Below are 21,610 nucleotides of genomic sequence, written 5' to 3'. Positions count from 1 at the left end.
TCGGAGACACACATGACCTCGTCATCCTCAAATGTCAGTCGAACATGCTGTGCGTACTTGGATTAATTCATCAAGTGATGAAATGAGGCAGTGAACTACCCTGACAATATCTTTTCACTTGTACATGTTAGTCCGTCCCCGCATGAGGGGTGCCGGGTGCATGCAACTCTTCAACGTGGTGATTTCTTGCTTGTTAGGAATATAGTACCACTTTTACCACTGACGATGACGTAACTTTTATTGATAGAGTGCTTCTTTGGCAAACCTGTGATGGGAAAATCCCGTGCAAATTATTGAATGCCTTTCTGTTACTGATTCTTTTAACTTTTTTAAGCTAATGCGTAACTTCACTAAGCATTACATGCGCTCCGCAAAAAACAAAGAAGAGTTTGATGCGTTGGAGCACCTATAAATCTCATTGAAAAAACCTAGAAGAGGACCAATTTTATCTGGAAGTCTAGACAAAAATGACAGTAACGTTCTTGATGTTTATCGGAATTTCGGGACTATAGAATTCAACTACTTTCTGTTCCAGGACTATTTGAAGTTTCTCCTTTATTTTAGAAAAAGATTAAGGTTAAAATTTACTTCTTCCTCTTTTTAGTTCTAGCACCACAATTCACAATGCTGTTTCACTCTTTGGTTCGTTGGTTATGTAAAAGAAGTCTTAGATTAATTTGATACATGTAAAAGAACGAAAGCATTCTAGGGTATAACGAGCCAAGGGGTTTTCGTTAATTAGCCTAGTGACTTGGTTCCAAAACATGCAAGAAAAGTAGAAAACAGCCACTGGTGTCCACTTCAGATTCCTGGAAGTTCAAGTTAATGTGAGCTCATGTTGCTTGGCAATTTTACTTAGAACCAAAGAATTTGGAGATCAATAATACTTGGAGGAGTTGGAGGCAATACTCCAGGGAATCACCACTCTGATGAAAAACAATGCAAAGTGATCAACGTTATTGACTTATTGGCATGCTGCTACTTGGTTTGTTGGTTGAAAATCAATACTGTTGCGGCTCAAAAGTAATCATTCTTCTTGCCTTAGGGGCATGCAACGTTTTCAGGAGTGCTCTGGCTTGAATGTTCTTCCAAATGGATTTTCATCAAATCATCTCACATCTGCAATACAAGTCATCTGCAACAGGACAGCAGTCAATTTCCTGTTTCGATGGAACAAAAAAGTTGACACACCTCTCAGATCAAACTTCGCATATAAATGTACTTGGATCAAGAACAATGCTTAGTAAATTGATGTACATAAATCATAACGCAAAAGAGTACCCTTTACTCTAGAATATTTTCCCCGCTTCCCATCTTACTTCGCCCTTTTCTCTTAATAGCAACCAATCTAAAGAAGAAAAGTCGCTGCTCATATACCGATCAAAGTTAGCAAGTCATTTTCTGCTAATCAATCTCTCTTTCTATTTCAGAATTCCTACTTCCCATGTGGGAAATCTTACTTAATATGATCATTCAAGAAATGTCGTATGTGAATAAAGTGCAATAAAAGAAAGAAAGTAGAGAAAGAAGTCAGCTCAGGAGAGAAAGGAACATCTTTCATTGATGTTTCTATGTTCTGCGATTCTATAATTTACAAGAATATATCGGGGAGACCATCGGATGATGAGTTCCACCTCATCTATGCTATCTTAGGATTTCTATATATACTACTTGGAACAAGAACAATTCTTAGTAAATTTCCTGAATACTTCTGCCGCATGTCGAGCAACAATGTGTGTAGCGCCATGCTGAAAACTTAAAGCTATCCCAGCGTCTATCACAGTGTCTGACCTGAACATTTGGAGCAATCCTGTGAACTCCAAAATCTGTCCACCAGGGAGGTAGAAAGCGCCGCACTTTAAACACTTCATTTCCTATTTCCTAACCATAACTTGTATCACGCCCCACTTTATAAACCTTCATCCATATATTGTAAACCTCATCCTTACACTTTGAAGATGTTCTATCGAAAAGAAAAAAAGAACTTTGAACAAAAAATATCATCTCATATCTGCAACACTAGTCATCTGCAACAGGACAGCAGTCAACTTACCATTTCGATGGAACAAAAAAATTGACACACCTCGCAGATCAAAGTCCGCATATAAATTTACTTGGAACAAAGAACAATGCTTAGTAAATTGATAGACAAATATCATAATGCAAAAGAGTATCCGTTACTATAGAATATACTATATATACTACTTGGAACAAGAACAATGCCTAGTCAATTTCCTGAATTCTTCTTGCCGCATGTCGAGTAACAGTTTGTGTATCACCATGCTGAAAACTTAAAGTTATCCCTGCGTCTGACCTGAATATTTGGAGCAATCCTGTGAACTCCAAAATCTGTTCACCAGGGAGGCAGAAAGCACCGCACTTTAAACACGTCATTTCCCAACCATAACTTGTATCACACCCCCATTTGTAAACCTTCAACCATAGTTTGTAAACCTCATCCTTAACTTTGAAAATATCCTATCGAAAAAAACGAAAAAAAATACACTTTCAAGATGATGTTCAGGTAAAAACATCTACTCATCTACATTCGTTTTCACCTCATTGCAAACTGTCCTATTCATTTTCATATCTCAGGCTTTACGTTTGAAAACTAAGTTAACAAAATATTCCGACCACGACTCCTTGTATATGGTGAGTGCTTGTTCCATGACATGAGCTTGAGCCAAGGAGTTTGCTCGTTCCTCATAAGATGGATGTTCATGATCTCCTTTTGAAAAATCAGGATAACTCAAAATCATATTCTTCCAAAATTCTACTACAATTCGAGGATTATATCCTGCTGAAGCCATCAATAGTAGCCCAATGTAATCTGCTTCAAATTCTCTCTTACATCTATTTAGGTTAGGGTGTTGGAATTCAACAGTATGTTGAGCTACAATATGCCCAACTTCATGGGCAATGCATGCTGCCACTTCACCATCGGTAAGTGCTTGTAACGTTCCTACACAAATGAAAATAGTTCCACCAGGGATACAGTGCGCATGCATAATAAAGTTATCCACTACTAATATATTCCAATTGAATCCATCATAATAATACCCCGAAGCATTACTATTTGGATTACACTTCACCTGTCTTTCTAATCCCTGAATAATATATTTTAGTATCAACTTTGCCCTCACACTATGAGGATCCTTCTCATCTAAGATTTTTCCTTTATATTTAATCATACAACCTTCCAACGCATCATCTCCTATTCGTTTATGCATCATAGTAGGCATAACGAGACGTTTCCGATTTGTAAACGGAACATTTACAATACGCAGACCACGATAACAAAACATAGCATATAGAGTACCAATCCCAGAAGCAACCACAATCCCAGAAGCAACAACCACAATCCCAGAAGCAACCGCAATCGCAGAATCTACATTGTAATATCTTTGAAAATTAGTAGTAGGAGGCTTACAAGTGGGAATAATAGTCTTACCATAAAGTTGGGCAGTTGAATTAGTGAGATTGTGAAATGAGGTGATTCCAAGCTTTGCTCTCCTGTACCAACTCATGATTCTGATGTTTAAAACTTGTTTGGGTAGTAACTTGTAAGGGTTTTGGAAATATGTTCGTGGTTTGTTGCTGTGGAGTTGGAGTTGGACGAGACAAGAAGCCTTGTGGGTCCGTTCGGCCCATACTGTTATTATTATTGGGTCTAACTGAGAGCCCCAATTTAGCAAACGGATAGGCAATGCCAAAATTTAGCTTCAAGTAATTAAGTACTCAACTCATTTGAGATTGATCTCAACTTTTAGGAGTGTCCATAAAGATTGGTTCCTTACAAAGCTGAGTGATTTTTTTGCTCCAAGGGCACCAAGCCAATTCAATCAAGAAGCAACACGTCGTAATCATCTAACAAAAAAGTATTTCCAATCATCACAATTATATGTTATAGAAAAATTCAGTGAAATAATCAAATAGTTATTCCTTCACATTATGTCCAAGTAAAAACTTAATCCGTTCTATTGTTCCACCTCATACTGACCGAGCATGTAAATATAATATGAACATTTATGTATGTCCATGACACATTTCAGAATTCTATTAGGAAGATGCATATTTATTCTTTTTGTGACTAGTGAAATACTCACAGTGTTTCTTTTAGGCATGTGTTTTCTAAACAATTTTTCTTGTTTCTTTTTGTTTTTTGATTTTCTGCCTAGCAAATATACTATGGAACTAGAAGGCAGAACTTGCAAAACTTAGAGATCAGCTGAATGAACAATTGCAGAAGAAATAGGTGCATTTATGAAAATATTGAAGTTGACAAATTTTCTTTATTGCTAAAACTTTATTTGGAGGCTTGTGTAGTTGTGTACACGTGTTTAAAAATTTGACAAGAATTTTGTTGTTGCATGCTAAAATGATAGAAATGCAAAAAAGTAAGGTATATGATCCTTTCCCTTACAATATCTGATTCTAGTTTGTTCAGTTCTTGCAAATTTCATATAGAACGCTATCTGTGTTAGACCACTATCTGTGTTAGACATATTGAAACTTGAACTGTTACTACTTCTATGGAATCTACGCTTCCATCTTTTTGATCTTTGTACGTAGCGCATATGTGTTTTTTTGCTAACACCTCTGTCACTATTTTTTATGTAATTAAATCAGTATTATTGTCATTTAAATTCAAGTCTTGATAGATAATACTAGTTGAACCACGTTCCAGGGTTTAAGTTGTCGCTAATCCCGACCATTGATCATGTTATCATACCAGTGTCGAAGGCCTGACAGAGAATCCAACGTAGAGAGGTCCAAAACTCTCGACACAATTAAAAGCCTGTGGAAGACCATCCTGAATCCTAGATGCTAGCTAGCTGTTTACAAATGCCAATGAACAACCTTGAAAATTTCTTTTACTTGTACATGTTATTCCATTATCAACTTTTTTTAAGTTAGAAATGGGGGGTATAAACCATATAGAGTGGAAATTTTACACCCCAAATATCCAAAAACTCTTTCCAATGGAGGTGCTATACCGTAGGTCATAGAGTATTAGTTGATAGAGAGGGTGAGGAATTCTCTCTCTCGCTATCAGCTAATAAAAAGCCCAGGCGACACTCAAACAAACGTCTGAGTAAAAAAACATTCGGACATCACTTGGAGTGTCGTCTCTATCTATTTCTAAAGTCACAATTTGAAAATTTTAAACTCAGACCTCACTGAAGTGAAGTCCGAATTTAAAATTGAACTTTTTTACACTTCTCCATTGGAAACAATAGAGAGTGGATATTTATGGACTCTACAATAGTTTATAATTAGAGTTGTAAAATCCTAATGGCACCTAGGTGGAGGTGTAACTTTACAATTCCCATTGGAGATGCCCTTAATGCGTGACTTCACTAAGCATTACATGCCCTCCGTAAAAACAAAGACGAGTTTGACTCGTTGTGCACCTATAAATCTCATGAAAGAACCTAGAAGCTTAAAACTCTTGCTTTGATATAAGGGTTTTAGATATGTTTGTGGTTGGTGGAGCGAGGGAGAGGATGTGTTGTGTGTCTGAAAAGAGGCTTCTTACAAACATGCATTCTTGTTTGACAAGAAGGCTTGTGGACCCGTTAGCCCTCTTCGGCCCATACTGGAGTGTCCATAAATTCTGGTTCCTTAAATTCTCATTTACACAAATTCTGGTTCCAATGACAATGTGTTACAATTATCGAAAAAAAACAATGGCAATGTGTTACGGAAAAGTTCAGTAAAATGGTCAAATCGTAAAGATATTGACTTCAGTTAACAACCAACAAGCCTCATAAAAGAAGCAACAGAAGAGGACTAAAGCAGATAAATTCTTCTGATGTTCTTATTAGAATAAAGAAGATTTCTTGTTGTGACTAGAAACTTGAAAGGAAAATTGAAATTTCCTTAAAACCTGCAATTTGGAGCTGACAGCCTATTCACATAATGCAGAAAGGTAAAATGAACACTTAGCCGACTGTGCTGACTTAGGTTTCAGAAGTTATAAAAGCTCGTCTTCTCTGAAGCAGATAGAATGACGCATTATTTCAAATGACAAAGAATTGAGTATAACATGAATACATGACCTTAAAAATATACTTCAAATAGCACAGCTGAATTCATAAATTAATCCCAACAACAGTGACAACCAATCTATATGGCAATAAGATTAACCGGCAAGTAGGATAGTTAGCTTCTCAAGCTAAAATTGACTCTAAACTCCCAACACTTACTTTTCCTCGAAGAACTCAACTCAATAAACCTTCCAGTAAACCACCTCAAATTGACGATATTTTCGTGGTAGAACTATAACTTAAGCAAAACTGCCAGTTCCACACCAGACAAGGAACTGGAATTGCAAAAAACAGCATTCTCAAAATTCCACAATTGCTTTCTAGCAAGGATAACCAGGCGTGCACTCCATGTCCTTCCAAGAGATCATCTTCCTCCGGTCTCTTCCCCTAAAAGATCTAGCCAGAATTTTCCCATCGACAGGCTTGCTCAAACCAATGTCAACCACAGAAGTACCGTTTGTTGTCTTGGAAGAAGCGTGCCCTTCATTGATAGAAAAGTCGAATAGCATCGCAAGAAAACACACTTGGTGAGCTAAGATGTAGTTTTCATACTCGGACGGAAGCATCCTTAATATGTGAAGATTAACCTGTTAAGACAAGTTCCACTAGAGTAAATTTTATGCCATCATCTATATGACTATATCTTTAAAGCTTGAATCACTGTTAGGAATATAAGAAACCGAGTTGAATTTATATAAAATAAGTGTCAAACTAGGCCTGCATATGGTGACCATTCAACCGCATACCTCTGCTTCCATGGTTCGAAGTTCATTGTACCATTCAAAGCTAACCCTATTGCAAGGCTTTTCTCCAGGCAAACCATTGTAGAAGTTCAATGAGAAATGGGGAGGCCTTAGAGGATATTCCGTGCTGATCTTAATCTGCCAAGGTGGATGTTAAAGAAAAAGGTCAGTAGTGCGCAGGTAAGGAAACAGGTAGAAAGGGTTTCCTCATGAGACTTTCCTGAAGACCAAATTTAAAATAACGAAAGAAAGAGTAACTACCTTGGCCTCTAGGTTTATCGTTTTCCCGTTCTCATCAGTTTTCCTATTTAACACCAGAACAAACTCTCTCACTCCGTACTCTTCCCACGCATTGTCAACCATCTCATGTGATCCAACATTTGCTGTATCTTCTGTCTCCTGTTCAATTTCTGTTTGGTCGTCAGCGTCACTCTCACTATCCAATACAAGTTCTGTATTCTCATCATATTTCCTAAAACTCTGTGACCTAGACTTGTTAAAACGAGGAGTTATGCTCTTTGAAATCAAAGTCAATTGTCTAGAATGTTCGAGGTCAGACCCTTTTGGAGGTGGAGTTTTAACCCCATTAACAAGAGTTGGGACCTGGACTGTAGATGGAAGCTCTCCATCTTCCCTTGCACTCTCCATGTCTTCCTTTGATCTACCAGGTCTCTCATCCATGCCAAGGTCCATATGGTCTGAAACTTGTTCCGAAGCAACAATAGGAAAGGATGAAGCCAGGTTAGGTGAGGACATAAAAGGTGAAAAACTTTGGAAACCACATGAAGGAGTATGCAATGCCCATGGAACGTTCTCACAAGTCAACGTAGGCCATTTAAGCTTCATTAAGGAATCAAGCTGCTCCCTGTAAGACATGCAAAAATGCAAATATTTGTTAATCAATACAATTTTGGAAAGTCTACAAGAAAAACTAAACAAGAAAGCTATATCCATTTACAATTGGGTGGCGGGAGGGTGGAACACAGACAAGACTTTCATAGTACCAAGAAAGAAATCTAGAGCATATATTTCATCAAGAAAATTATAATGGTCGAAGAAAAAGTAACTTGATACTATAAAAAACATCTCCATCTTGTCCTAGTACAATGCTGCATTATCTCAGCTCAAAAATTCTATTGTATTGTCTATTGTCCAAGACAACATTACACAAAGCAATGACTCACACAAGAGCCAGTTGAGCCTTCACTCGTGAGCGAATTCTCTTCACAACTGTCTGTACACGATTCTGCTGTCGGTAAAGAGAAAGGCCAGAAATAACAGCAGAATTCTTAATTGTCGCACTGCTTTGAGCTTCACTGTCTGTAAGTAGTGGTGAGACCTCAGGCAAAAAGTCAATTCCTGCCAGATGCTGGGCCCACTTATACGGACGTGAAGTTCCCTTTTCATCAAAAGCAACAGAATCACCAGCGATAAACTTTGCTGACTGCATCATTATCATCGCTATAAACAATTAGTTTCGGAAGCAGACAGCACAGTTATTGATTGTGCCATCAAGAAATGCATTGAGAAACATCCATACCTGATGAGGAAGCTCAATGCCAGTGTCATCAGGAAACAAATTGCACAAGATGTTGGTCTCAGGTTTATGAGATCCTTCGATCCCAACACATACAACATTCAGCTTCAGCAAGTATTCAAACTTTAATGTGACCAGTTTTGCAGGCTTTGCACCAGAAAGCTCATCATTGTATATATGAAGCATAACTCTGAGTGGATGCAATTGAAAAATTCCTGTCTGGTGAAGGGTCTCCTTGGCTGGAGCTTTCTTTGGCCGCTTTCTCCTTCTCTGTCCATCATCCTCCTCATCAGGTGCATCATCGTCTAACTTATTGGACTCTGCGCTAGCAGAAGTACCTGAACCATTGGCATTAAACATGTAACTTGTAAGCATCACCTAGCACCCGTACTCGGACACTTAAGGCCCTTTGAAAACCAGAGAAATATTTAATTGAAATCAAAGAGAAATAGAGCATAAGCAGCAAAGTCATTACAGTTGAAATGCATATTTAAAGAATAAAAAATACATGTAGTCATGTAGAGCAAATAAAATTTTCATAAAAAGTGAAAAATTGGTCATTTGAAAAAACAAATTTTACATCAATATGATTATGTATGTTATAACATGTTTCTCAAACTACATCTCAGAGTGGTAATTTCATTACCAGTGTCCTTATTTGCTTGCTTCTGTGCATATGCTTGAGCATCCTTCATATTCCCCACAATATCCAAATCCACACACTCACCAAATGCTTCTTTTTGGGCCAAGAACTGTGAGTAAATCACATAAAGACAAGGTGGAAGCAACTCCGCCAAGTGGTGCTGTTTTAACTTCTTCGTATGTAGAACCCCTAGCTGTTGTTGCACAGGCAAAGATGCTTTCTTCAGAGATTTCAAGTGTGATGGGAGACTTGACAAAAACTTCTTTCTGTTTGCGATTGTCTCCAGAAGACTTGTTTTACGCTGCTCAAGTTTTTGGTGGAGCTTGCAAAGTTCTTTTCTCTGAATCAAAGAAAGAGGACGAGTTTCCTTTGAGAAATATACTAGGACTAAGAGATATTAAAAGCTGGAAATAGGTATTACCTGAGACTTGAGAGAGCAGTGAAAGTGGAAAGGAGAGGGGGGGAAGACATATCAACAACAACCTCCTAGTTTATAATTGAAAGGTAGTCGACCAATTGACCATTGGAGAGACTGTAACTTCTAAATTTACAAGTTTATCAGTGACAGATGCACCAAATTGGTCAAAACTACCTAAACAAAATATGTTAAGTAAAATCATTGTTTCAGTGAAATTAGTTCAGAACTTCAGATAGGCATCTAATCTGAAAAGGTACATCTAATCTATTTGTTTCTAATACTAAAAGAAGGACCATATGTCCGTACGTTATTCCATCTTTCGAGTAAATCTATAAATCAAATTTCTAATATAAATTAGAAATTTCGAGAAACCCTTCTTTTCTTCCGTGAGCTTAACTGTAAGTGTTACTTTTCATTTGTTCAACGGATACAATATTCAAGTCTAGATATTAGATATCTTTAAAATATAAATAACTAAAGCACCAAGTATGTCATCCAAAGCAAGAGAGAATAACAAAATAAAAAAGTTCTAAAAGCATAGAAGCATTTAACAAGTTCTAAAATGCCGTGTGAGATAGTAGAAACGCTGACCTGGTGAAGTTCAAAATTGAGCCGTTTTAGCATAAGATCATGAGCACTGTCCTTGGACATTGAAGTTTCTTTAATATCTTTAGGTGCACTACTGAAAAATTCTGCCTCGGGTACAAGTTCAATATCGGGATACTTTGACTTGAAATCTGTGCAAGCCTTGATGGCTTTCAGATAGTGGTTTTTCTCATACAACAGGTTGTGAAGCTGCAATGTAGTAAAGTCGACTGGAGCCTTTGCGCGTTCAGTTTCAGCTTTAACTCGATCTTCTTCTAGCAAGATGGAACGATTTGCCTAGAGCAAAACCATAAAATATGTGAAATTCTATAAAACTTATCAATGCATCCCCTATAATTACCAATAGTTCAATAGGAGACGCCGGGCCGTCAAGATTTAAACTTGAATGGAACAACAACAACCAAATATAGACATAGAAAAAAACACGAACCTGACGGAGATTGACGAGATGAATAGACATAAGAGTAACGAGTTCTTTTAATTCAGATTTCGATCTTCCTTCTTTTTTAATAAACAATATCTTTGCTGCTATTTCTTCCATCGATTTTCTACTCTCTTCCAACATTATGTACGCCGATTTTTTATTAACCACTGCTTCTTCGTCTACCTCCATTTTTTTCTCTTTCTCTGCTGCTGGTGATGGTGAGGTACGTTTTTATTGGGCCTTCAAATAAAGCCTACAAAAAGCCCGTTTGGGTGATCCATTGTTATTATTATTATTTGCCTCTCTTATATTTATTTATTTATTTCCACTACTTTAATTATTAATTTTTTGATAATTACACAGATAAATTAAGAAAAATAGACTATATCATTGTCTAGTTTATCAAGTGTAACAATATTGATTGAATTTTTTCGCTACGGTTATTTTATTGCGTATTTGAACCAACAGTCATGTATTAACATGTGTAACGCTTTAGCACGTACACTGAAATGTATACTATGATTCTTCTATCTATCAATAATTATGTGCGCAATAAATGTGAAGAAGTAGACCATTATCCCAACAATAATGAAAGAAGCTAGTATTTGCAAGAATTTTCCCCGTTAAGTAGTCATGCATTACGATGGGCACCCCAACTCTATGGCCAATGGAGCCCTTTTTATGTTTGGAGCTAAGTCACATAATATCCTATCAACATACATTTAATTTTAAAGCAATATTACATTCTCCAAATGGATAAGAACATAATTTTCAACAAAATCTTCTCTATATTTTCAACATTAAATCACAAAACCTGTCATTCCAAAGAAACATGTTTTGTCTTTCATTATTTGAAGAACTAAATATACATATATACGACACCATCAGAAAACGAAAGTGACATCCTAAAGGTTTTAAAACACTATACATATAACAAGTTACACAATTATTTACTTTAGAAGCAAATATTACATTTGTTTCGGCAGTAAACTGCTTCAACACAACGAGAGCAATGGTAAAGAACGCACTAAGAAATAGAGGAATTTGATGTTGGGGGAGATGAAACTGAACCAAATAATGGCTGCCTACGTACCCAAGATCTATTATCTAGGAATCAAGTTTCAACGTAGTTCCTTATGAAAAATAATGTGGTATTTATATAGGTAGAGTAGAGAGTCCTTGTAGCTCAAGTAATCTTGTAGCTTGAGTAATTGTGATAGACTATAACTCTCATATGATAATTATCTCTTTGATAATAAATGAATATGGACATAAATCAATGTACATTAGTGGCAAGTCATGTGGCTAAGATTCAGCCTTAGACACATGCGTTAATGGGCCTGTACATTGATTCACGGTATTGCAAATTGGGCTTTAGCCCTGTTGATTAAACGAATAAAATGGAGACCCCTAATAATGGACGTTTGCCACGTATGTAGGGGTCGAAACACCGCCCCCACTTTGTCATGCAAACAAAATTCACATGGCAAAGAAGAGAAGAAAAAGTAAGGAAAAAATGGAATAAGAAAAGAGTAAGCGGAATGTATAACAAAGTGTCATGTGAACGTAAACGATAGGAAAATGGACAATCGGAAAAAATTCGTGAATTATCGGAAACGAAATAATGTCAAACTAACATATACGGGACGCATTGTAGTTAAAAAATGGTTGAAAAATGCACATAATTTTTTTTGAAAGAAATTGATTGCCGAAAACTGTACCGAACGCATTACGTGACAATACTATGAAAGTTGATTTCGATGACGCGTGCTACCGGAATAGCGATACTAGGATTAGACCGTTGAAATTATACGTAGGGGCAATATAGTAATAATAGTAATAAAAGGAAGTTAAACATTAATCGGACTAAAAGTGTTCGGATGAGATAAGAATGTGGAGTAGATAAGAATTGCGAGTAGAGATGAAGTTGGAGTTGGAGAAGAATCCCACCAGCACTGGAAAACCCGGTCGTAAACCCTATATAAGTGCTGGTGCAGCTCCCGCATATCCCACTCCATGAAAAACAGTGACTCTCATCAAACAGAACGTTGCCAAGATTCCAACACTGTTGCGTTATAATCCCTGTGTGATCCTTTTTTCGCGTCGACCACCCGCACGTCTCTCGCTCTTCATCTTTGTTCACAAGGGTTAAATAACGCAAAGTGGAGGAGCCTGGCGTTAATTTTGGGTTCACAATGTTTCCTCTGCACTAGATGGCGTGCGGTCGATATTCGAGATTCCTAAGCTCAAAACCACTCACCCAACCAAGAAAAGCTCGGAGGACTTCCCTTAGCAGGAGTTACAAACTTGGCGGTATATTTCCGCCGCCTTTTTTTTTTTATTTGATTTTATGCATGGCCTTTGAACTGTTGAATTTGGGAATCAGCAAGATGTGAGAGGCGTGTCCACACAAGCTCCTCATGGAACCAGCAGCGAACATGCGAAAAAGAACCGTCTTTGTCTGCAAAAACACGACTCTGTGGTTGCGAAAGATGGAAGCGCTCGTATTCAAAACTGAAAACAACAAACATGATACGGTGTATCGATAGCCAAGGACGGGCACCGTAACCGCTTTTATTTAATATAGCCCGGTGCACCAATTTGGACCAAGTGAACCCGGTTGTTGAGCAATCTGACCCGGTTCACCCTTGTGGAGTTAGTAAATCCGGTTTTTGAGCAATCTGACCCAGTTTGTTTTTTGTTTTTTGTTTTTTTGTAGGTAGAAACGACCGAACTATACGGGCGAAATATAATCGAGAAGAAGAAGACTCGATGACGATCGCAGACTTGGTGAGGTGGAAAGAAGGTGACAGATATAACATACACACGACGCCACGGCGATGGTTACTTAAAAAGCTACAGAAAATACTAGTACTCGAGAGATTTAAGATGGACGAAGTGTATAAATTTGAAACGAAAGTCGAAGAAGATGAAGTAGTAACGGCTTACTCACAATTAAGTTGCGGGAGTGCAATTCTGTTAAGCAAAGAAATTGAGCAATTATTGAGTTATTTTGAGGTGCCAAAGAAGACGGAGAAAAGTTCGAAGAATATGACAAAGCAGTGGCAAAAAAATTCGACAGCATGAAACAGGTATGTCAGTATTTTATTTTTTTCCAGTTAGCTTCAAATTTTGGTTAAGTCTGAAAGACTAACGAAAAGATTTGTATTTCGTCTTGAGGTTGAAACAAATGAATTATGAGCAAAAGATATTGATGAAAAGTTTCGAACGGAAAGATCACAATGCCGTAGAAATAATAATAATAATAATAAAGAAGCTGAATAAAGTTTTCGCTTAGAAAGTTAACATAATGCAAATTTTTGCCACACGTAGAAACGACGGTTGTACGAGCCTCGGAAAGTTTCGCTCAGAAAGTTCGGCTTAATGTCTTAGAAAAAATAATGACGCTGACGAAAATTTTCGTTCGGAAAATTTCTCTTAGAAAGATCGGCAGAATGTCTTAGAAAAAATAATGATGCTGACGAAAATTTTCGTTTGGAGAATTTTTCTTAGAAAGATCGGCACAATGCCTTAGAAAAAATAATGACGTTGACGAAAATTTTCGCTCGGAGAATTTTTCATAGAAAGATCGGCATAATGCCTTAGAAAAAATAATGAAGCTGACAAAAATTTTCGCTCGGAAATTTTTTCGTAGAAAGATCAGCACAATGCCTTAGAAAAAAATAATGAAACTGACGAAAATTTTCGCTCGGAAAATTTTTCGTAGAAAGATCGGCACAATGCCTTAGAAAAAATAATTTTTGACCTAAAATTTTTTTCCGGAAAATTTTTAAGTAGAAAAAGTCAAACCACAATGCCTTAGAAAAATAATGAAGGCGATGAAAATTTTCGCCGGAAAATTTTTTGAAAAAAGATCGGCACAATGCCTTAGAAAAATAATGACGCGACGAAAATTTAAAATTTTCGGAAATTTTTAAAGTAGAAAGATCGGCACAATGCCTTAGAAAAATAATGAAGTGACGAAAAATTTTCGCCGGAAATTTTTTAAGTAGAAAAGATCGACCAATGCCTTAGAAAAATAATGAAATTTGAAAATTTAAAAATTTTCGGGAAAATTTTTTAGAGAAAGATCGGCACAATGCCTTAGAAAAAATAATGACGCTGACGAAAATTTTCGCTCGGAAAATTTTTCGTAGAAAGATGGGCACAATGCCTTAGAAAAACTAATGACGCTGACGAAAATTTTCGATCGGAAATTTTTTCGTAGAAAGATTGGCACAATACCTTAGAAAAAAGAATGATTGCGGAAAATAGTTAACCGAAAGCACTAAGCGAAGCGAATGCAGATTTCGAAGAAGAAAATGAAGATTTAATTGAACAACCATAAGAAAATTGACAGAGACAATTGATTAGGTAATTGTGTGACTGTAATACCATAGAGCTAAAACTTCTTTTGATGAAAAATAAAAATAAAGATGGGTTTGTTATTGAATATTGTTGTTGTGTTAGATAACATACCTGCGGAAAACTGACAATGTTGTAGATTTATGCAGTTGAAATAAAATAGAACGAGACGCCCCCACGAAGAGAAAAACGCCCCCAATGCGTACTTAACTTTGCAAAATTAGGCTAAGCGAGCATAAAAGCGTACAAACTTAGGCTGAAGAAGCTAAACGTGGTAACCTCGTCAAATTTTGTCGGAACGATAGTAATGGACTAAGCGAGCGTAAAAGCGTTCAAACTTAAACTGACGAAACTAAACGTGGTAACTTTGCCAGATTTTGTTATAGTGATAGTAACGAACTAAGTGAGCGTAAAAGCGTTTAAACTTAGACTGGCGAAGTTAAACGTAGTAACTTCGTCAGATTTTGTCGTAGCGATAGTAATGACTAAGCGAGCGTAAAAAGCGTTCAAACTTAGACTGACAAAGCTAAATGTGGTAACTTCGTCAGATTTTTTCGTAATGATAGTAATGAACTAAGCGAGCGTAAAAGCGTTCAAACTTAAACTGACGAAGTTAAACGTGGTAACTTTGTCAGATTTTTTTTTAATGATAGTAACAAACTAAGCGAGCGTAAAAACGTTCAAACTTAAACGTGGTAACTTCGTCAGATTTTTTTCGTAATGATAGTAATGAACTAAGCGAGTGTAAAAACGTTCAAACTTAGACTGACGAAAAGATGACTGCAAAAGTGATGTGTCTTGACCCTTCGCTTCTAACAGCGGCAGAGAGATAAGCCAATGAATCTGCATGATGTAAGTCATTTCGGGGTCTTTGAGTGATAGAGATGCTATCAAATTGTCGAGCATGACTATGTATCAAACTAAGATAAGCCGCCATACGCTCATCTCTTGCTTCAAAAGACCCACCAAATTGATTGGCAACAAGGCGAGAATCCATGTATAACTGGAGCTTTCGCGCCCCCAATGTCAAAGCTATTCTCAAGGCACAAATGGTAGCCTCATACTCGGCTTCGTTATTTGAAGCGACGAAGCCAAGTCGCACAAATTTCCCAATCTTTTCTCCGCCGGGTTTAACAAAAAATGCATCCAATTCCAGACCCAGATTTACTATAGGAGCCATCTGAGTAAACAATCCATAGGTCAATGGGATTAGGAATTGCGTTTTCATGTTGGTCTTCGTCGCCCCCAGTTATTGGCGGCAGAATGTCTTCCATAGATTCTTCCTAGCGCAAGAAATCATTAATAGGAGAATCATCAATCTGAAAATCAGCTATCAAAGACGCTAGAGCATGTCCTTTTTCAGTAGTACGACTTTCAAAGACAATGCTATATGCACTAAGATAACTTTCCCATTCGGAAAGATGATCACCAGTATGCTACGATTTAACGACTATATCATCGATATAAGCTTCCATTATTTTTCCCAGCAGATCGGAAAAAATTGTATTGACAAGCTTTTGGTAGGTTGCACCGGCATTTTTCAGACCAAAAAGGCATAGCGATTATAGCGAGAAAATGCCTTGGTCGGTCATGAAGGCGGTGAACTCTTGGTCATCCACATTTAAAGATATCTGGTAGTACCATGAAGAAGTATCTATGAAAGATAGGCGTTGGAAGCCCGAAGTGGCGTTCACCAGTTCGGAAATTCGTGGCAACGGATACGGATGAATCGGACAAGCTTCGTTAAGGTTCGTTAAGGTTCAGATGAACTTTATGATGAGTGGGAAGTTACATCAAAGGGACTTCGTGTTAAGTGGGGTGAAATCCATTTTATCCATAAGATTTAAACAAACAAACGCCCCCGGTCGAGCCTATGTGGAAGATGACACCTGCCATTACCTCTTACAAGAGTTAAAGATTTTAGGCAAAGCGAGTACACACGTTCAGGTCCGACTGGAGATTGTCTTTTTCTTTGCATGTAAACAGCCTATCTAGGTCGGTAGTTTGTCTGAGATTGTGGTCTTCTCTCTAGTTGCTTCTGTGACACCTTCCTTCCTTATTGGATCAGACATGTCTAGGACGGCGATTTTCCTCAGGTCAACAAGGTCGGCCTTCCCTGTCAGGTCAGTCTCGTTTGCAATATTTGTATTCCTTATATTTTCTTCTGTGACGCCTTCTTTCCCTGCCTGGTCGGACCTGTCTGGGATGACAGTTTTTCTCAAATCTGTGAGGTCGGCCTTCCCTGTCAAGTCGGTCCAGTCTAGGATGAAGGTTTTCCTTATACTTTCTTCCGTGACGCCTTCTTTCCCTGTCTGGTCGGACTGTCTAGGATGACAATTTTCCTCAAATCTGCGAGGTCGGCCTTCCCTGTCAGGTCGGTCCAGTATGGGATTAAGGTTTTCCTTATACTTTCTTCCGTGACGCCTTCTTTCGGAGGCGTTTGTATCGCCATTTGCGGTAGCGGCGGCGGCGGTGTTGCTGCAGTTGGATGTTGAGAATTGATTCTACCACTAGGAGCAACTTGATTGTTCAACGGTTCTTGCATTGCTCGACTTGAATTTCGAGGGTTGTGATTCCTATTGGCAGGAGGAATATGTTGTCTGTTCGGTCTGCTTCTTGTGCTTACCATCTTGATTGTTTCACGTGATAATGGATTCAAAAAACCCACAGACGGCGCCACTTATGTTTCGACAGTAAACTGCTTCAACACAACGAGAGCAATGGTAAAGAATGCACTAAGAAATAGAGGAATTTGATGTTGGGGGAGATGAAACTGAACCAAATAATGGCTGCCTACGTACCCAAGATCTATTATCTAGGGATCAAGTTTCAACGTAGTTCCTTATGAAAAATAATGTGGTATTTATATAGGTAGAGTAGAGAGTTCTTGTAGCTCAAGTAATCTTGTAGCTTGAGTAATTGTGATAGACTATAACTCTCATCTGATAATTATCTCTTTGATAAGAAATGAATATGGACATAAATCAATGTACATTAGTGGCAAGTCATGTGGCTAAGGTTCAGCCTTAGACACATGCGTTAATGGGCCTGTACATTGATCCATGGTATTGCAAATTGGGCTTTAGCCCTGTTGATTAAACGAATAAAATGGAGACCCCTAATAATGGATGTTTGCCACGTATGTGGGGGTCGAAACAACATTCTCCACATAGAAAAATCATAACACATATTTTACGAATAAAATTTTTGACAGAGTTTCATCTGTATTTTCAATATTAAATCATAAAACTTGTCATATGTAGAAATCATAAAACCTGTAATATGTAGAAACATGCATTTGAAGAACCAAAGTAATAACATCCCAAAGGTTCTAAAATACTATACATTTAACAAGTTACATAGTTATTTACTTTACAAACTGCTTAACTCAACTCAAAAGACACAGAAAGGGGATTAGCAAAAGTCTAAACAACTATAATATAAAAGCCAGTAGCTGAAGTGACAAAATCCATTTGCAGCAACCATAAAAAAATGTCCTCCTATACATTACTTGTGGAAGAACCTACATAAATCCAAACAACAAAATTAAACATGCATGATAATGACATTAGACTTTCATTCGTTAGAAAAATAAAACATCTTGATGAAGTGAATTTGCAAACAAGATAAAGAAAAAAGAAGTTATAAATATGAATATTACATACCGAGATAAAGAAAAAATGAACATTTCAATGATTATATTTCCCAAAAAGAATCTGATTTCAAAAAATGCTTGAAGCAGACAAGTGGAGCAAGCGATTCCCCTCTTGCAATCGGCCTCTAAGACCAACACATTTTCCAATCTTTTGTACGGTAGTCTCTCCAAAGAGAATATAAGGCTAAAAGCTAGATCACACAACTTTCTTGTGCGCAACAACGCAACAAAAGTCAAACCGAGGTGTTTCCTTTCACCAATATCTACCACAACCCGATCGAGAGTGAGCCCCTGACTTTTGTGAATTGTTATAGCCCAACACAATACAATAGGAGCCTGAGTGCGCTGGCATGATGCATCATTAGACTTCCAATGAGATGTTTATGGAGTGATTGGTATTATATTTGAATCTGGACGGAACCTAGCATCACGATAGTTGTCAAAATCAACCATAATAGCAAGAGGTATGTCTTATGGTGATTTGCAACCATTTCCATAAACAATATCCATAACAGTGCCCATTACACTATTAACCAGGCCATTTGCAGTGGCAAGGTTTGAACGAAGCATAACATGTGTCCACCTAATAGACAACGAACTTTCTCCAAGCATTTTGCATCATTCGATGAAGCCTTGGAAGCGGTATCACAATTATTTTTTGAGACAATTCGAGCAATTATTGGTTTACCAAGCTCAATCAGTTGGGTGAGATTGTAATCATGTGCAGGTTGTTTTGTCGGAAATAGACGCAAAACATCCTTGAAGGTGTTAATCTCTTCCATATTGAGCGAGGAAATATCTCAAGTTAGAAATAATTGTCAATCACCGACGGTGGAAGTTCCATTACTTAGTCTGAACAATGCTTCTCGGAATGATGCTTGCCCGTCCCCTGCTTGTCGAAATATATGTGATAACCGAACACATTTCTCGAAACCAAAATACACAATTCCACCATTTGTTTGCTGAATAGACCCACCTTTGACATATAGTGCACTGTCGCATACAGGAGGTAATTGACGCATATCACCAACGAGGATAACAGAGAGACATCACCAAATGGCTCGTTTTTTGCAAAAATATCTCGACAACACCGACTAATATTTGCAAGCATACTTATTCCAACCATGTTGTACTCATCGATAATGATAAGTTTGGTGTCTTTAAAGTCTTCTTGCATACTTCGACATTGATCACCTTCAATCTTTTTAGAAGTTTCTTTCAAACCTTTCCACTCTACAGTGATAACGAGTTCATGATGGATGGTTGTACCTCCAATATTAAAAGCAGCAACTCCAGTAGGAGCCATGACACGTATTGCTTTGTTTGTTATGAAGATTGCAATAATTAAGTGCACAATTGCATTTATGAGAGTGAACTTTCCCGTACCTGCACCCCCACAAACAATCAAGCGAATACATGTTCCATCTTGTAGTGCTTTAACAACCATATCATGAGCCACTCTTTGTTCATGAGATAATACAGTATCTGCTACACTAGTAAGAGGATCACTATTCATTTTGTTAGTGCCACCATAGAGTATGCACGAATTTTCTATCAGTCTCAATATTTGGATATCGTTGTACGTAAACCTTCACCCCAATTGTGTGAAATATTGAAGTCTCTCCTTCCTAATTCCACATTTTCTCCGGGGACAAACATGGGCCCCATTGCTGCAGCCATCATCCACTCATCTCAAAGTAGAAGTCTTCTGTACCAAGTTCTACCTTAATACCATCTTCAAAGTCTTCATCTACTAGTTCTGGAAGAATTATCCCATTATTAGAGTCAAAACCCAAGTTATAGTATCTTTTGGACCACAATGCAAATTCTCCTTTTGCTTCTTCAAAACTTCGATAATGGTGATGAATTAAGACTTGTTGACTACAAAATGATTCCCATTTTTCAGTGTCTTGCATGATGTGACTGTCTAGCTCAGGAACTAAATGCACAACTGCATCAACTTGAGATGTGTGCCAAACATTTCGAAGAAAGTAGTGTCTCTTTGCCATATTAAGGAGGGAAGTATTTTCATAGTTAGAAGGTCGTTGCATATATTTTCTTATAAAGCTAGGATCAGTTCCAATAATCTCTTCATCTTCTTCCACTCTTCTACGGTGTATAATTGATGCTAACATGCTCTTTTCGTTTACATTTAAGAGTACAAATTACTTTCTGGATGATAGTGTCAGTGGGTACCCCATCAACAAGTGACATACTTCCTATGCAGAAATATCTCGTTCGGAGACACTTTTCATAAGTAGCCGCTTAAAAGCAGATCTTGCATTTTGATAGGGTCGATGAAAATCTTCAACGATTTCTTGTAAAGTATCTCTGAAAACGTTTTGATGCTAGCTAAGATTTTACGGCGTATTTATCAATGTAATTTACAACATATTACATTGAAAGGATGGGCGACTAATCAATGTTTGCAAGCCAGGTGACACACTTAGTTTTGTTGGTTGATGTGAGTGAATTGTAAGATGATGGATGATAGATGTCGTTGACCATGAAAAACTATGTGTGATCAAAACCTAATTATCCCTCTATGAGTAAATGATGAGTAGGATATCGTTCCATTTTTAAGTTGTATTGTGAATAAGGACAAGATTAGAAAGGGGGTTTGAGGGATTAAAAACAGTGGTTGTAGAGATTTGAGGATTGCTAATGCTAAGCTAATTAAACTAAACTAAACTAAACTAGTAATTGATTCTATGAGAGGGAATTCAAGAGATTTGAATCCACTGATACCTTTGATCCACGACCTTCTGCTTCATAGTTGTTCTCACAAGTAGACTACAATTAGGCAATCAAGCGAGTGTTGATGTCTTCTTGGACGAAACCTCGTTAACACTTATTTCTACTTAAGATTGTTCATATGTTTATGTTATTAATATCTTTTTTCCTTTTATGTAAGCTCGGGCTGCCATTTAATGTATTACCAACAGCAACATCAAGGAGTACTTCATAATTAGGCAGATATTCATTGAATCACCACTTAAGGCAAACAAAAATAATACTTCCCCTAGCAACTACTCCCTGAGCTACCCTTTCTAGGGAAACACAAATAATATTTCCCTAACTTTAAATAATTATACTACTAGAAGAAAAGTAAAGAATAACACTAGCATGATATTAATATTACAAAACATAAACCCTATTCTATACTTCC

At 37.4% G+C, this 21,610-nt stretch overlaps 2 protein-coding genes across 2 annotated transcripts; both read right to left on the bottom strand.

Annotated features, from left to right (window-relative positions):
* Window positions 1-2,591: 2,591 nt before the first annotated feature.
* On the bottom strand, window positions 2,592-3,527 carry LOC147492199 (mitochondrial metalloendopeptidase OMA1-like). Its single transcript, XM_086567438.1, has one exon. It carries the CDS (start codon window positions 3,525-3,527, stop codon window positions 2,592-2,594), a length of 936 nt encoding a protein of 311 aa, XP_086423564.1.
* Window positions 3,528-5,997: 2,470 nt separating this feature from the next.
* On the bottom strand, window positions 5,998-10,652 carry THO5 (THO complex, subunit 5). The gene is made up of 8 exons (XM_086565432.1): window positions 10,428-10,652; window positions 9,983-10,273; window positions 8,977-9,313; window positions 8,334-8,668; window positions 7,978-8,237; window positions 7,055-7,658; window positions 6,797-6,931; window positions 5,998-6,637 (listed from the first exon to the last, which is right to left on the bottom strand). Exons 1-8 carry the CDS (start codon window positions 10,608-10,610, stop codon window positions 6,371-6,373), a joined length of 2,412 nt encoding a protein of 803 aa, XP_086421558.1. The 5' UTR covers window positions 10,611-10,652; the 3' UTR covers window positions 5,998-6,370.
* Window positions 10,653-21,610: the final 10,958 nt, after the last annotated feature.

The sequence above is a fragment of the Coptis chinensis genome, chromosome 6, assembly GCF_015680905.1.
Source record: "Coptis chinensis isolate HL-2020 chromosome 6, ASM1568090v1, whole genome shotgun sequence".
Taxonomy (NCBI): Eukaryota; Viridiplantae; Streptophyta; class Magnoliopsida; order Ranunculales; family Ranunculaceae; genus Coptis; species Coptis chinensis.
This window is presented reverse-complemented; position numbering and strand designations above follow the sequence as displayed.

What these genes read in the sequence shown, in the direction of transcription:
- LOC147492199 (XM_086567438.1), bottom strand. Translation starts at nt 3,527, where the DNA reads ATGAGTTGGTACAGGAGAGCAAAGCTTGGAATCACCTCATTTCACAAT.
- THO5 (XM_086565432.1), bottom strand. Translation starts at nt 10,610, where the DNA reads ATGGAGGTAGACGAAGAAGCAGTGGTTAATAAAAAATCGGCGTACATA. An exon ending in GCATTGAGCTTCCTCATCAG is followed by an intron (nt 8,238 to 8,333) that starts GTATGGATGTTT and finishes ATAATGATGCAG; the next exon opens with TCAGCAAAGTTTATCGCTGG. An exon ending in CGATAAACCTAGAGGCCAAG is followed by an intron (nt 6,932 to 7,054) that starts GTAGTTACTCTT and finishes CCACCTTGGCAG; the next exon opens with ATTAAGATCAGCACGGAATA.